General features: G+C 39.9%; 7 protein-coding genes across 7 annotated transcripts; 3 read left to right on the forward strand and 4 right to left on the reverse strand.

Moving 5' to 3' along the window:
• Positions 1–27: 27 nt before the first annotated feature.
• On the reverse strand, positions 28–2636 carry VTP21DRAFT_3456 (uncharacterized protein; the record flags this gene model as incomplete). The annotated part of the gene is made up of 10 exons (XM_069393761.1): positions 28–725; positions 785–907; positions 963–1080; positions 1148–1395; positions 1457–1596; positions 1665–1950; positions 2015–2163; positions 2229–2317; positions 2384–2493; positions 2558–2636. The coding sequence occupies 10 exons, from the start codon at positions 2634–2636 to the stop codon at positions 28–30; spliced, it is 2040 nt and encodes a 679-aa protein (XP_069249460.1).
• Positions 2637–2861: 225 nt separating this feature from the next.
• Positions 2862–4428, forward strand: VTP21DRAFT_3457 (uncharacterized protein; the record flags this gene model as incomplete). Its single annotated transcript, XM_069393762.1, has 2 exons — positions 2862–2944; positions 3009–4428. The coding sequence occupies 2 exons, from the start codon at positions 2862–2864 to the stop codon at positions 4426–4428; spliced, it is 1503 nt and encodes a 500-aa protein (XP_069249461.1).
• Positions 4429–4680: 252 nt separating this feature from the next.
• Positions 4681–6015, reverse strand: VTP21DRAFT_3458 (uncharacterized protein; the record flags this gene model as incomplete). The annotated part of the gene is made up of 5 exons (XM_069393763.1): positions 4681–5361; positions 5431–5526; positions 5585–5620; positions 5687–5773; positions 5848–6015. 5 exons carry the CDS (start codon positions 6013–6015, stop codon positions 4681–4683), a joined length of 1068 nt encoding a protein of 355 aa, XP_069249462.1.
• Positions 6016–6342: 327 nt separating this feature from the next.
• On the forward strand, positions 6343–7467 carry VTP21DRAFT_3459 (uncharacterized protein; the record flags this gene model as incomplete). The annotated part of the gene is made up of 4 exons (XM_069393764.1): positions 6343–7051; positions 7125–7154; positions 7213–7287; positions 7349–7467. The coding sequence occupies 4 exons, from the start codon at positions 6343–6345 to the stop codon at positions 7465–7467; spliced, it is 933 nt and encodes a 310-aa protein (XP_069249463.1).
• A 161-nt stretch (positions 7468–7628) lies between these two features.
• VTP21DRAFT_3460 (uncharacterized protein) lies at positions 7629–8623 on the reverse strand (the record flags this gene model as incomplete). The annotated part of the gene is made up of 5 exons (XM_069393766.1): positions 7629–7754; positions 7823–8032; positions 8097–8252; positions 8362–8526; positions 8618–8623. 5 exons carry the CDS (start codon positions 8621–8623, stop codon positions 7629–7631), a joined length of 663 nt encoding a protein of 220 aa, XP_069249464.1.
• A 617-nt stretch (positions 8624–9240) lies between these two features.
• Positions 9241–9828, forward strand: VTP21DRAFT_3461 (uncharacterized protein; the record flags this gene model as incomplete). The annotated part of the gene is made up of 3 exons (XM_069393767.1): positions 9241–9319; positions 9392–9653; positions 9720–9828. 3 exons carry the CDS (start codon positions 9241–9243, stop codon positions 9826–9828), a joined length of 450 nt encoding a protein of 149 aa, XP_069249465.1.
• A 418-nt stretch (positions 9829–10246) lies between these two features.
• VTP21DRAFT_3462 (uncharacterized protein) lies at positions 10247–11904 on the reverse strand (the record flags this gene model as incomplete). The annotated part of the gene is made up of 5 exons (XM_069393768.1): positions 10247–10600; positions 10665–10789; positions 10861–10909; positions 10968–11210; positions 11296–11904. 5 exons carry the CDS (start codon positions 11902–11904, stop codon positions 10247–10249), a joined length of 1380 nt encoding a protein of 459 aa, XP_069249466.1.
• Between the last annotated feature and the right edge of the window lie 641 nt (positions 11905–12545).

The following is a 12545-nucleotide window of genomic DNA, read 5'->3' on the forward strand; positions in this document are numbered from 1 at the left end:
GTTTATTGGTATGAAATGATAAAAAGATTATCTCGGCTCTGAATTTATCACATCTTGCAAATTTAATGCTGCCATATTTTCGGGCGACAAAAACCGTCGCCAATTCTCGATATTGGCGTGCAATCTTCGCACTCTTAAGAAATAATTCGCACGAGCTCTAACCCCCTCGTCGACCACGTAATCCATCCATACTCTCCCGATATCCACTTTCAGCTTTTCCACTTCAACACGTAAGCATTCCACGATCCGAGTCTCAAGATTTCTATAATGCTTCCCCTCCCGCTCTGTGTAGTCCAGTACTTGGTTCACGACTCTGGTCAATGTTTTTGTTTGCAAAGTTGAATAGATATCGTACATGGGGATCATATCCGCTAGCTTAGGAATAACAACTTTCTCAACCGTTCGGTTTAGAATCGTCAAATCTCCGCTTTCATCACCCTCTTCTTCATGCGTCTCCGTCATGCTTTCGGAGCCAAATGTCGTGAGAGCTCTATGCCACGCCATTTCCTCGAAATCTAAATACTCCTCGAAGGGAACCCAGGAAAGCATCTCGCATCTGACATAAAACGCAAACACATCTGGCAAGCTTAAACCTCCAAAAGCCTTGCGGTAATCCTCCATATATAGAAGGCGCCATTTTTCAAAGCGCGATTTTATAGTGAAAATATCGCGGAACTCATCGGCAACATCGTCAAATAGGCGATCCCGTTGGTTTGGCAGGACATCTAAAGTTAATGATTAAACAATCGGAACCACTTTTTTGAGCTATTAAATTAAGACGTACTTCTTTTCCTCAAGTATTCTGCATTCATCCAATCATCCACCTCTTCATCCGATAAACCAATTGCCTCTTTCTCACTTTCTAACCCATTATCTCCGTTCGTCTCGTCCTCGGTCTCTTGTATGTCTAAAAGAAAATTATCACACAATATCAAACGGTGGCAATAAAAATGTCTGTATACCTTCAATAAACAACTTCAGCTCTTTTAGTTGATTTCTCCGTCTTCTTCGTCGTACCTTCTCGATTCTCTGCCGCATAATCTCGTAAAATTCGTTCTCAATCTTTTCTAATTCGACAAACTGAGAAAGAGAACAATTATTTTAGATCATTATCAAGAGAAGTTGTAAACATGCAATTTTGTTTTACCTTTATATCTAGAAAATCGGCTAAATTATCTACATAGGTTCTTAGCTCTTGGAAGAAAGTGTATCGACTCGAAGCAGCTGTGAGTTCAGCCTGAATGTCTGCAGCCTGCTTATCGACATTGGCCAATTCCTGCTGGTAATGAGCCAATTGGCTAATATGGGCTTCATGATCCGACTGTAATGCGTCGTGGGTGCCGGTGAGATTTTTAATTACGTCAGAGATATTTGGGATAGGTGTTGCAGTTGGAACTAATAAATGCGGTTAGATGAACAAATAAAAGAAACACATGGTGTTAATGGGGATAGGTACTCATAGCAGCGACTCGTTGTCGACTTGCGAGGCTTAAACGACGTGTTTCGTTTTCGTTATCGGGTTTGAATTTAACGCGACCTTTTCTAATTTGCTCGAGCTCCCAATTTCGTAGCTCGTCCAAATCGTCGTCATCCTCACTAGCCAAACGTCCATGTTGATTAGTAGGTTAAAGCGATATAGCTAAACTCAAATTTGGCATATTTACTATGTATTTTCAATTGCTTCTTGTAATTCTAGCCTTCTCTGTCTCTCCTTTTCCAGCCTCTCCTTTTTAGAAAATATTAGCTTTTCTCCCACCATCCCCTCGTCCTCCTCGTTACCATCCCCAAATTCATCTTCCTCTCGCACAAGTCTCGACTCGTTTTCTTCATAGCCTTCAACTTCTTCCGATAGTGAAATGAAATCTTCGCCGTTCTCTGCTCGCTGGCGGAGTAGCTCACGACGTTTTTTAGCGGCATAAATAGTAGCAGCATCTGGTATTTCCGTGGAAGCTGTCGAAAGATAGAACTATAAGTTGGAGTGAAAAAGTGGGTATGTAATATTAAAATGACTGACCTGCTTTCAAAGAGGGAAACTTTTCTTCGACAAGGCTATGGGTTGACCGAGGAGCGCTTGGGGTATTGCGTTTTAATTCTGAAAGCATCTCAGTTGTGTAGATTTTTTCGCTGATCGAAGCTTGTTCCAGCGTATCCGGCAGCTTGTCACTACGGAATTATGAATTTATCTATTAAAATTGTTCTAAATGATAAAAAAATTCAAAAAAATATACTCTGCAATTTTTATGGATCGTGTCTCAGCAAGACGCTGGCTGGCCATACTTTTTTTTACTTTAAACGTTTCGCCACTCTCATCTCCTTGCTACAAAAAATAATACATCATATTATTATCTACTTGTCAAAATCTGGCAAAGAAAAGAGCTCTCACCTCGTCGTCGAAACTTAATGCAACAGATTTTGGCTTCTTTTGTTTCTTTTCAAGTTTGCTAGATGTTAACGTGGGTAGCGCGACTTCTCCAGGCGTTTCCTTGACAAGATCTTTGATCCGAAACAAAAAAATTATGAATTATTGATGATCGTAGGGAAATGTGCTTTAACATACCCGATCCAATAGGAAGGACATCCTCGGAATCGTCCTTTTTACGTATATTACGGATTTTGGTTGATTTTCTGAATGACATTAACGTTGAGATCTACTATAATATATTGCTATTCACTTAAATGCTGCGTCATGTTATTATTGACTTGGTGGCAAACCCCTTTTCACCACAGGGAATGCATATACAACTAGCAGTCACAACGTAAACAAGCCATATACATTTATTAATACCTCGCTTTCTATTTATTTGATATAACCCAACGTAGCATTTTCTCCCTTCTTGTGTTCTATAAACTTTTTTAAAGCAATGAGCTCCAAGAAGGCAGTTATTGCTGACAGCAAAGTCGCGCAAGAGCAGCAGCAGAATGATTTTGTAATCAAATCTGAAAGGTAAATTTACAGATATAAATTCAATCCAAGTTTCAACTTACCTAAATCTTTTGTAATTTTATAGCACTAAACCCACCCTTGATACCAGCAAGTGGCCTCTTCTTCTTAAAAACTATGATCGCCTTAATGTTCGCACTGGTCATTATACCCCTATTCCCGCTGGATGCTCTCCTCTCAAACGTCCACTTAATGAATATATCCGTACTGGTGTGATAAATTTGGATAAGCCAGCCAATCCCTCATCACATGAAGTAGTTGCCTGGGTGAAGCGCATTCTTCGTGTAGAAAAAACTGGACATAGCGGCACCCTTGATCCTAAGGTGACAGGATGCTTAATTGTTTGCATTGACCGCGCAACAAGATTAGTGAAAAGCCAACAAAGCGCTGGGAAGGAGTATGTGTGCGTGGTGCGATTACACGACGCCGTTGAATCAGAAAAAAAGCTTTCATCTGCACTCGAAACTTTGACAGGTGCCCTTTTCCAGCGACCGCCTTTGATCTCAGCAGTAAAACGACAACTCCGTGTTCGCACCATCCACGAAAGTAAACTCATAGAATTTGATAATGAACGACATCTAGGAGTTTTCTGGGTAAGCTGTGAGGCCGGCACCTATATCCGCACACTGTGTGTACACCTCGGTTTATTACTGGGAGTTGGAGGCCACATGCAAGAACTGAGACGTGTGCGAAGTGGAGCTTTGTCGGAGAATGATGACATGGTGACCATGCATGATGTTTTGGATGCCCAATGGGTGTACGATAATACGAAGGATGAATCCTATCTCCGTCGCGTGATTCGACCACTCGAATCGCTTCTCACTGGATATAAGCGCATTGTAGTCAAGGACAGCGCTGTAAATGCACTCTGCTATGGCGCAAAAATGATGATTCCTGGTCTATTACGATATGACTCAGGTATTGAGATCGGCGAGGAGGTTGTATTGATGACGACCAAGGGAGAAGCAATTTGCATTGCCATTGCCCAGATGTCCACTGCTGAGCTTGCCACTTGTGAACATGGTGTCGTTGCAAAAATCAAGCGGTGTATTATGGAAAGGGATACCTATCCTCGGAAGTGGGGACTTGGGCCCAAAGCGATGGAAAAGAAGAAGCTGATCAGCGAAGGCAAGCTTGATAAATATGGAAGAAAGACCGACGCCACTCCGAAGGAATGGAAGAACAACTACGTAGAATATGGAAATGAGACACGGACCAAAGACCAAGCCGAGATGGAAATAGATGTGAAATCGCCCGTAAAGCAGCCGCTTATCGAAGAAGTGCAGGAAAAGACAAAGAAGCGGAAAGCATCCGAGGTGAGCTCTGAAGAAGAAGAGGAACCGAAAGAGTCAAAGAAGGAAAAGAAGGAGAAGAAGGAAGATACCGATACTCCTAAGAAGTCGAAGAAGGCGAAATTCGAGGAGAAAGGAAGCGAGAAGAAGAAGAAGAAGAAGAAGAAGAAGGAGAAGCAGGCTGATGAAGAATAAAGCGACTAATTATTTATCTCCTACTCTTTTGTAGCATTTTTCCTACTCTTTTATAATTCTTATTACTCCTTGTCAAATGTGCTTATAGAAAACAGAGTTTTTTTCGAATTTTATTTGATTTTATCAAGCTCTCGACAGAATGAGAAATCAGACCATATTTCAGACGTAATTAAGATGTAGTGACAAAATATTCAAAAATGGAAATTAAATGGAATACACCAGTTCTCTTGATGACATTTATATTATTTTCTGTCAGCTACTAGCCTCCTTCGATAACGGCGATGGTTGATGTATTCCAGCCGCTACTCTCGAGCTCGGCAGAGGCCAATGGTACGCCCCTACTACATTAGCCGTTGTAGGAGTATTTAACAAGTTAAATGGCGAAGGTAGCTCGTTATTTTGATAGAATTCAGAGTAAAATCCGGAAGGGGAAGAAATATCTTGTGCAAACTGTGAGTATGAAGAGCTTTCCATCCCGGTGGTGGAAGGTGCAACTGTTGTTCTTGGAGTTGCCATAGATGACGTCGTTGCCGAGGTGGATGTGGAGGTAGAATTAGTGGATGCAGAAGCTGAGGGTCTAGGGATTAAAATAGGCGTTTCTGTAAGATTGATATGAACATCCTCGTTTGATATCTTCACTGCTTCGTCTAACACTGGGTTACTATCATTTGGAATAGTAAGACGCAGCCTAGGTCGTTTAAATGGGGGTTGTGGTGCGGTGAATTGATAGGTGCTATTTGAATGATCGTTTAATGGGTGAGGGAAAATAGTCGCTTCGCCAGTAGTAGCAGGCGCAGAAAAGGATGGGGAGTAATTTCTGCTCGATTGAATATTATAGTCACTTGGTGTGTTCTGCGTATAATGGTGGGGCTTGAGTGCGGATTGTGTGGGCAATGTGGGTAGTGCGACTGGCGGTTGAGGCGACGGGGTTAACTACATATACATTAGAAGTGTCCAAAAACTGGCAACCACAGATATAAGGAAAAAGGATATCTATTTTACGTTTTTCGAGACATTATTGGATGCGTAAATAGAGCCCTCCTCGTCATCCAACTCATCATCCTTTTCTCCGTCTTTATCAACCCCTATATCCTCAAACTATATAATGCATTAACAAAATGAAATTATTCGATCAAGATAAATTTAAATAGGCTACATCAGCATTTGTACGACTTTCAACAGCACCCTTATACTATTTAAAGGAGACGGCTCATTTTGTTAGTATATGCATGCCAAACAGTTCGTCCACGAAACTAACCTCGGTGTATCGGTAGAGCACCTTGTCGACATTCGTACTTGCATATTGCACCACTTTGTCATTTGGTCCAAAAATAATTAGACCGATCTCACAATCACAAAGCACACTATAGCATATATCTCAGTATTGATGGACGAGCTTCAAGTTAAAAGAAATAATACCTGAGCTCGTACGCTTTCTTCAGAAGGCCTATCTTGCGCTTTAAGAAGGTGACCTATTGAATAAAAGCAGTTGAAGTACTCGAGAATATAAGGCCCGGAGAATAGTGCACTTGCTTGTCGGTTTCGCTCGTCCTTCAGCTTTTCAATACGTATCTTGCGACGTCCCATAACGACTAATGCGGCTCCGAATGTCAAAAATGTCAAATAGAAGAGAGGAGTATAGGCCGGATAGCAGGCGGGATGTTCAGAAGAGACGATTAACGGGGAATTTCAGAGGATATTAAGGAGGAGGAAGAATCTTGAGCGGAAGAAATGCAACCAAGCAACGCCCGAAGGTGGAGAGTAGAAGTGGTGAATAAGCACGAAGCAAAAATAAAGCCTGGCGGCAAACCCCTCCAGTCAAACCACCAAGTGCAATGAGGCTTTGTTGCTGGTCTCAAATTTCCATAGCCTTCAGATTCCAAAATCAGTAACTAGCTTAAAACAGATTCCAGAATGGACGACGAAACTAATCTCGTGCTCCAACGAGAAGAGCAAGATGTGCTTGCCGCCATTTTTGACGCCAATTTTACTCCACACAACTCGACCATCTACTTTGTCCTATCGCTCTCGTCTGCTGACAATGAAGGCGCTAATTCGGCAACGACTCCGCGCGAATTGCATCTTGCCTTTCACCTGCCATCAACCTACCCTACGCACGATCCTCCAATAATGGAGATCGAAAATGTGTACTGCGGACCCTTGCGAGTAACAGATGCCATTCGCGAAGAAGTTGCAGTCAATCTACCACCATTTGTTGCCGGAGAAGTGATTCTATATGAATGGATAATGTGGTTGAAGGATCATTTTGAGCAAAAACTTTCTGAATTCGATTCTTTGCAGCCACCTACTGTACCTGATGACCAAGGCAGAGCTATCGATCTTGATGGAGATATAGAAGAAGAAAAAGCTCTCGCCGTAGGTGGTGAAAGAGGCATATCTGATAGTTTTAACTCGGACCGGGTGAAATGTGATATAGATATCATACATGGCGAAGCTATTATAGATAGAAAAAGCGTGTTCGTCGCACATTTAGCGGAGGTTAAGAGTTTAGAAGAAGTTGAGGCAGTCAAAGAGACATTATTAAGGGATAAACGAATAGCTCGAGCTACACATAATATTTCAGCATTTAGAATAATACAGTCGAACAATGGAGTTTTACAAGGTTGAAATAGAAAGCATTGTTCGACAAGATATTCCGTTTGGACAAGTATTTTAACATTTAGAATCATTTATAGATCAGGATGATGATGGCGAGACAGCTGCAGGTACAATTTGATTTAACTCCTTTTTCTATGTACCATTGCATTAACAGCTATGATAAAGGCGGCAGGCTCCTTCACCTACTTCAGATTCTCGATGCAAAAAACGTACTTGTTGTGGTGAGTCGGTGGTATGGAGGTAATAAATAATACTGTAATATTCAGAAATGAGACAAACAATGATGACTTTCTCTTCACAGGAATTCCACTTGGTCCAAATCGTTTCAAGCACATTTCCAATGCCGCGCGCCAAATCCTCGATGAATGTGGATACATTAATCAAGACAAAGGGAAAAAGAAAAAAGTAGGGAAAAAATAGAAAATTGCATTTTCATAGAGAAGATTATTTAAAAAAAAATCAACAAATTTACCAAAAAATATCCAAGGATAGAACGATTGTAGATAACATTGGAGAGTGAGTGAAATAAAATTTCAATACTATAATTAGACAAGTTGGTCTTGAAGTAGCTGCTCGATCTCTCACTCTCGTCTCAAATTGTCAAGTCTTGCTTGTAATGCTGCATCATCTGAGACCATTTCAAGTTGTGCAACCCGCTCTGTTCCGGCTGAAGCCTTTTGAGCAATCGTTGAGGGTGCCGTAGCCAGCTTGGTTGAGATTAAAGTATAGGGTGAGATTTCAAGATAAGAAGAAGTAAAATGACGATTATAAATACCTCTTGATTTAGAGTAACGCCGATCTCATCAAGCACTTGGTTGACCACTTCCTCGCTCTCTTCCTCATCAGCTTCTTCTTCCATCACATCGTCAATCGCGTCATTCATCATTTCATCTTTCATATCCATTAGCTCGGATTCACGTTCAAACTCCATCATTATCTTCTGGATCGAAGGAAGATTCATTTGACGATTCATGGACTGCATAGCCTAATAGTAAAATATAATACAGGTTAATAAATGCAAAATATAAATTTTATCGCCCACTAATTACCTTGGTTGCTCCACGCATGGCTTCAGCCATTTGTTGGTTAGATCGCAGCGTTTGAATTCGTAAACCAACCGCTTGTAGTTGCGTTTTCATTTGGTAGAATTTCTGTACATAGCGGCGTGTGCGAACCAAATCTTTAGCCATGACCTTGCACGCATTCTAACCATTATTTTTTTTTTCAAAACTATTCATTAGCCTTTCACGGTTTGGAGGAGAAATACGGGAATATATAATAAATAGCCTAGCTAGCCTGTATTATTAGTTGTACCATTTGATTTGCCTTAGCAGATCGCTTTATGTCAGCCACTAGTTTTTTCTCCTGTTGTTCAAGACGAGATCTCTCCCGATCGAGCTCACGCTGCGCCTTATTAAGCGAGCGCTGGTGCTGTCTGAGCATCTCTGCAGGCGTTTTGCGACGGCCAAAAAGAAAATCCTACATTCCCATGATGAAGAATCATTTAGACAATCATCCACTAACAATTGGGAGATGAAAACAAAAAATAACGCGAAATATAAATAGGTACCAGCATGGTGGCCGTAATTATTATACGATGGAAATACTAAAAAAAGTCAATTTATGTGAAAAGGGATATAGATGTTTGCCAAGAATGAGATTGTCTTGAAGTGATATTCTATCTTGGTTCGAGCAGTCACTCTACGCGAAGTTCATTTAATTCGAACGGCTCTGTTATGCCTTTAAAGCTATACTAGTACAGAAATTTACAACCAAACAAAGATACGATGTAGGCAATACAGTGAGATACCAAGTTAGTTCAACACTCCATCAATAATCTCACCTGAAAATTGTAAGTGAATTCCCTTCAATATCACTATGAAAGGCACCCTACAATGATGTTTAAGTTTTTCTATTAAATGATATACTAAATTCGATTTTTCTGATATACCTTTTTCTCATCACATGCTTTCACATCCGAAAACTGATACAATTGTCTGAAAGGGGTCTACCAACTTTTTTAGCACTGGTACTCTCGTGGATAAAACTGAGGAACTAGATTACTTAAGGAATTAGAGGAAATACATCTTTTACAAATATGCAGTCATTGTGACAGTCACAAAGAGAAGTAAACACTTAGGCTTTTCTCGGAATTTTATATTATGGAGAGATTTTTGATAAATTTAATTCAACATGTCTAAAGACACTATTCTTTTCTCTGATGTCTTTGACGTGAAAGACATTGACCGCGATGGAAAGTTCTTTGACCGATGTAAGTATAAATTTATAGAAATCGCACATTTTCGTCTGCCAGATCCTGATTGGGATTGCATATTAAAACTAGGCTCACGGATCAACGCCCGATCTGAAAACTATGAAATGGATCTCACTATGGACATTAATTCCGAAATTTATCCACTTGACATCGGTGACAAATTCTCACTCGTTCTTGCATCCAGTCTTGAAGTGGATGCATCCTCTGCAACAAAGAGCCAGTCTGATGTACTATATGATGTAATCGGTGACAAACGGACACTTGCAAGCGATTATGAATATGTGGTGCTAGGAAAATGCTTTAAATATGATGAAGGGCAGGGAAATAAAGTGTAATTGGCCTATACAATTCCGTTAGTATTGGTATCGATTGCATTTCTAACCTATTGACTATATAGTTCTGTTCTTATTTCGTACGGAGGGCTTCTCGTTTGTCTCGAGGGCGATTTCAGGCACTTGCAGAATTTGACAGTTGGCGAGAACATCTACATTCTTATTCGCAAATAAACTGATAGAATGTTTTGCAATTGTTGTTATATCATATCCTTTACTCATTATAAGCTTGCAATCTCTTTAAATAATTGACCAGTTTTCATTGTTTTATTCAAATGTTCCTACAAGACAAGTGGAAGAGAAAAAAAACTCTTTGACATCTATTATCCATTGTAAGCGAGATAATAAGAATATATATATTTATATATATATAAAGGAAATGCGATGTGTAAAAAGAGTAGAGGAGAAGAGAGAAAATATTTTAAGAAAATTTCATTTTTAAAAATAAAAACATGAAACAAGAGAATAAAAAGGAGTCCACAGTTGAAAACAGATAATTATTCCCACAAAAAAAAACGACACCCATACAAAGCAAAATCAAAAGAGAACAATTTTCAATAAACACAACACAATAGAATAAAATTAATTGAAGTTAAAATTCTTCCAATGCAGGAGGGCCTTGTTTCCATCCGTATACACCCTCAATCCATTTTGCTAAATCTACCGAACGAGCAGATGATGCCTTAATCCACGGATGCATAAGCAGTGCTTCTGGAGAAGGCCGCAATTTTGGATCCTTTGTTAGACAAGCTCGCACGAAACTTCGCGCTTCTTCGCTCCTATCACTAGGAAGCTCGGGGGCGGGCATCTTCACAATACATACTAGTAATTCGACAATGGGGAGTGGGGGAAATGCTGGTTTGTTTTGTGCGACTTCTATTATTGTCACTCCAAGAGACCAGATGTCAGATTGGACGGTGTATGGCGAAGCCTCAATTCGCTCAGGCTGATAAAAAAAAGGGTGTTAAGTTCGAATTTTAAAATAGGCAAAGAAAAAAATGAAAAATTACCGCCATATAATACTTTGTTCCGGTGAAAGTTTGCGCCATAGAGTTGACAAGCTCTCCACTTACGCTGAAATCACAGAGCTTAATATCTCCATTACGCGTTACAAGAATATTAGAAGGTTTGATATCTTGATTCGAAAAGAAAGTAAAATATAAATTCAATTCATTTAAACCGTTTTTTATACACTTTATAGCTTACCTCGATGAATAACCTTCCGCTCATGTAAGTATACGATTCCTTTACATACCTTGCAAAATAAATAGAGGTTAGAGAAATTCTTTAAAAATTGGCCAAAAAACACTTACTGCCTCTGCAATTTTCCCCAAAATCTCCTCTCCAATCACTTGACCTGTCTTTGCACACTGTTTGTATACTGTTTCAAGAGAGCCACCCTCGCAGTACTCTGTGCAAATTTCGATTGTTTGATCAGAGTCGTCAATAAATGCTCCTAAATAAGAGACAATATAGGGAGATTTGCAATTTCGAAGCGAACTTAGTTCTCGAAGCACTTGTTTTCTCAGTTCTGGATTCGGATCGGCAGTTATGGACTATGCAAAAATCATCAGAAGAAGTGTGATATTGATTTAGTGTACTATTTGTATTTTGAAAACCCATAACATGAGATAATAATACCTTCTTTGCCATAATCGTCTTACTTGGCAAATGTTCCACCAGCATCACAACACCTGCTGATCCTTCACCAAGTTTTCGAATCGCTCGAAATTCCGAGGGCTTTGCATCTCCATGTATGATGGTAGTAGTTGTAACCCTTAAGGTCTTCTCACCATGGCTAAGACCCTCCCTGTTATCATTATTACTTTGATTTCTTTCCTCGCAGCTGTCATTTTTTGTCTCGCTTTTACACAGATCGTCCTCGATGCCCTCGCTGGCCGAGGAAAAAGATTTTTGACCAGATGTCTGACTACTTGACGACGGAGAGTTCAATGTCACCCTAGATCCAGTTGTTATTGAATTAATTCCGGATGTTAATGATTGAGGTGACACATTTGCTGGTTGATTTTGGCCACTTGTCCAAAATTGCGCAAATTCATCTGTGCGATATGAATCGGTTACGGCTGCACATCCTCCACCAATAGATGTGACATAAGGCGAAGGTACGCCCCCTCCCTGACCAGGGGGTGCAAGACCAGGTAAGCGCAATTTCTCCTTATTTCGATTTTTCTTTGTAGCGGTGGCCTTGAGCGCGTTAGAGCGCGATAATCCTGCAGATGGTTGAGACATTTGGTAGTGTATAGGTAAAATTAGATGTAAAGGAATTGAAAAGTGTCTGTAAAGATATGTGGAAAACTGGTGTAGGAAAATTAAGAGTGCATTATCAAAGATCTTTGGCTTGTAAGATTTGTTGCAATGTTGATCCGTGACAATGGCAAATAAAAATAAAGTAGAAGCATCAAAATGTAAGGGAGGTTCGAAGGGGGAAGGGGTTGAGTCGCGAGGAAACAAAAGGTTTGAATTCAGTTATAATGCAGCTCAACCATTTATAGTAATTCGGATTCTTCTAAAAGGAAAATCCATTCCGAAACCCATATTCATATTATTTGCAAATAGCAACGACATGCAAATTTACGGATTCAGATACACGTATAAAGCTTACTTTCGAAGCTAGCGCTGAATTGAGAGAAAAGCGTTCTTTATCTGAATTTTCTGCCCATTAAATTTTCCAATTATGCAAATGTTGTTATGTTTTCAATAAAAATACGTTACAACATCAATGAAGCTTTAAGGGGCATTCTTTAAAATGCCCTACAAAAATGGCCATAAAGAAAACATGAGGAAAACACAAGAGAGCATGCAGAAAGAGTGGAGGTTGTCCAAGTTTCCGTATATTTTCACAATTGCTCTTCAGTGCTAGGAATTTAAAA

This window comes from Calcarisporiella thermophila (assembly GCF_041956535.1).
Source record: "Calcarisporiella thermophila strain CBS 279.70 unplaced genomic scaffold VTP21scaffold_17, whole genome shotgun sequence".
In the NCBI taxonomy this organism is placed as follows: domain Eukaryota; kingdom Fungi; phylum Calcarisporiellomycota; class Calcarisporiellomycetes; order Calcarisporiellales; family Calcarisporiellaceae; genus Calcarisporiella; species Calcarisporiella thermophila.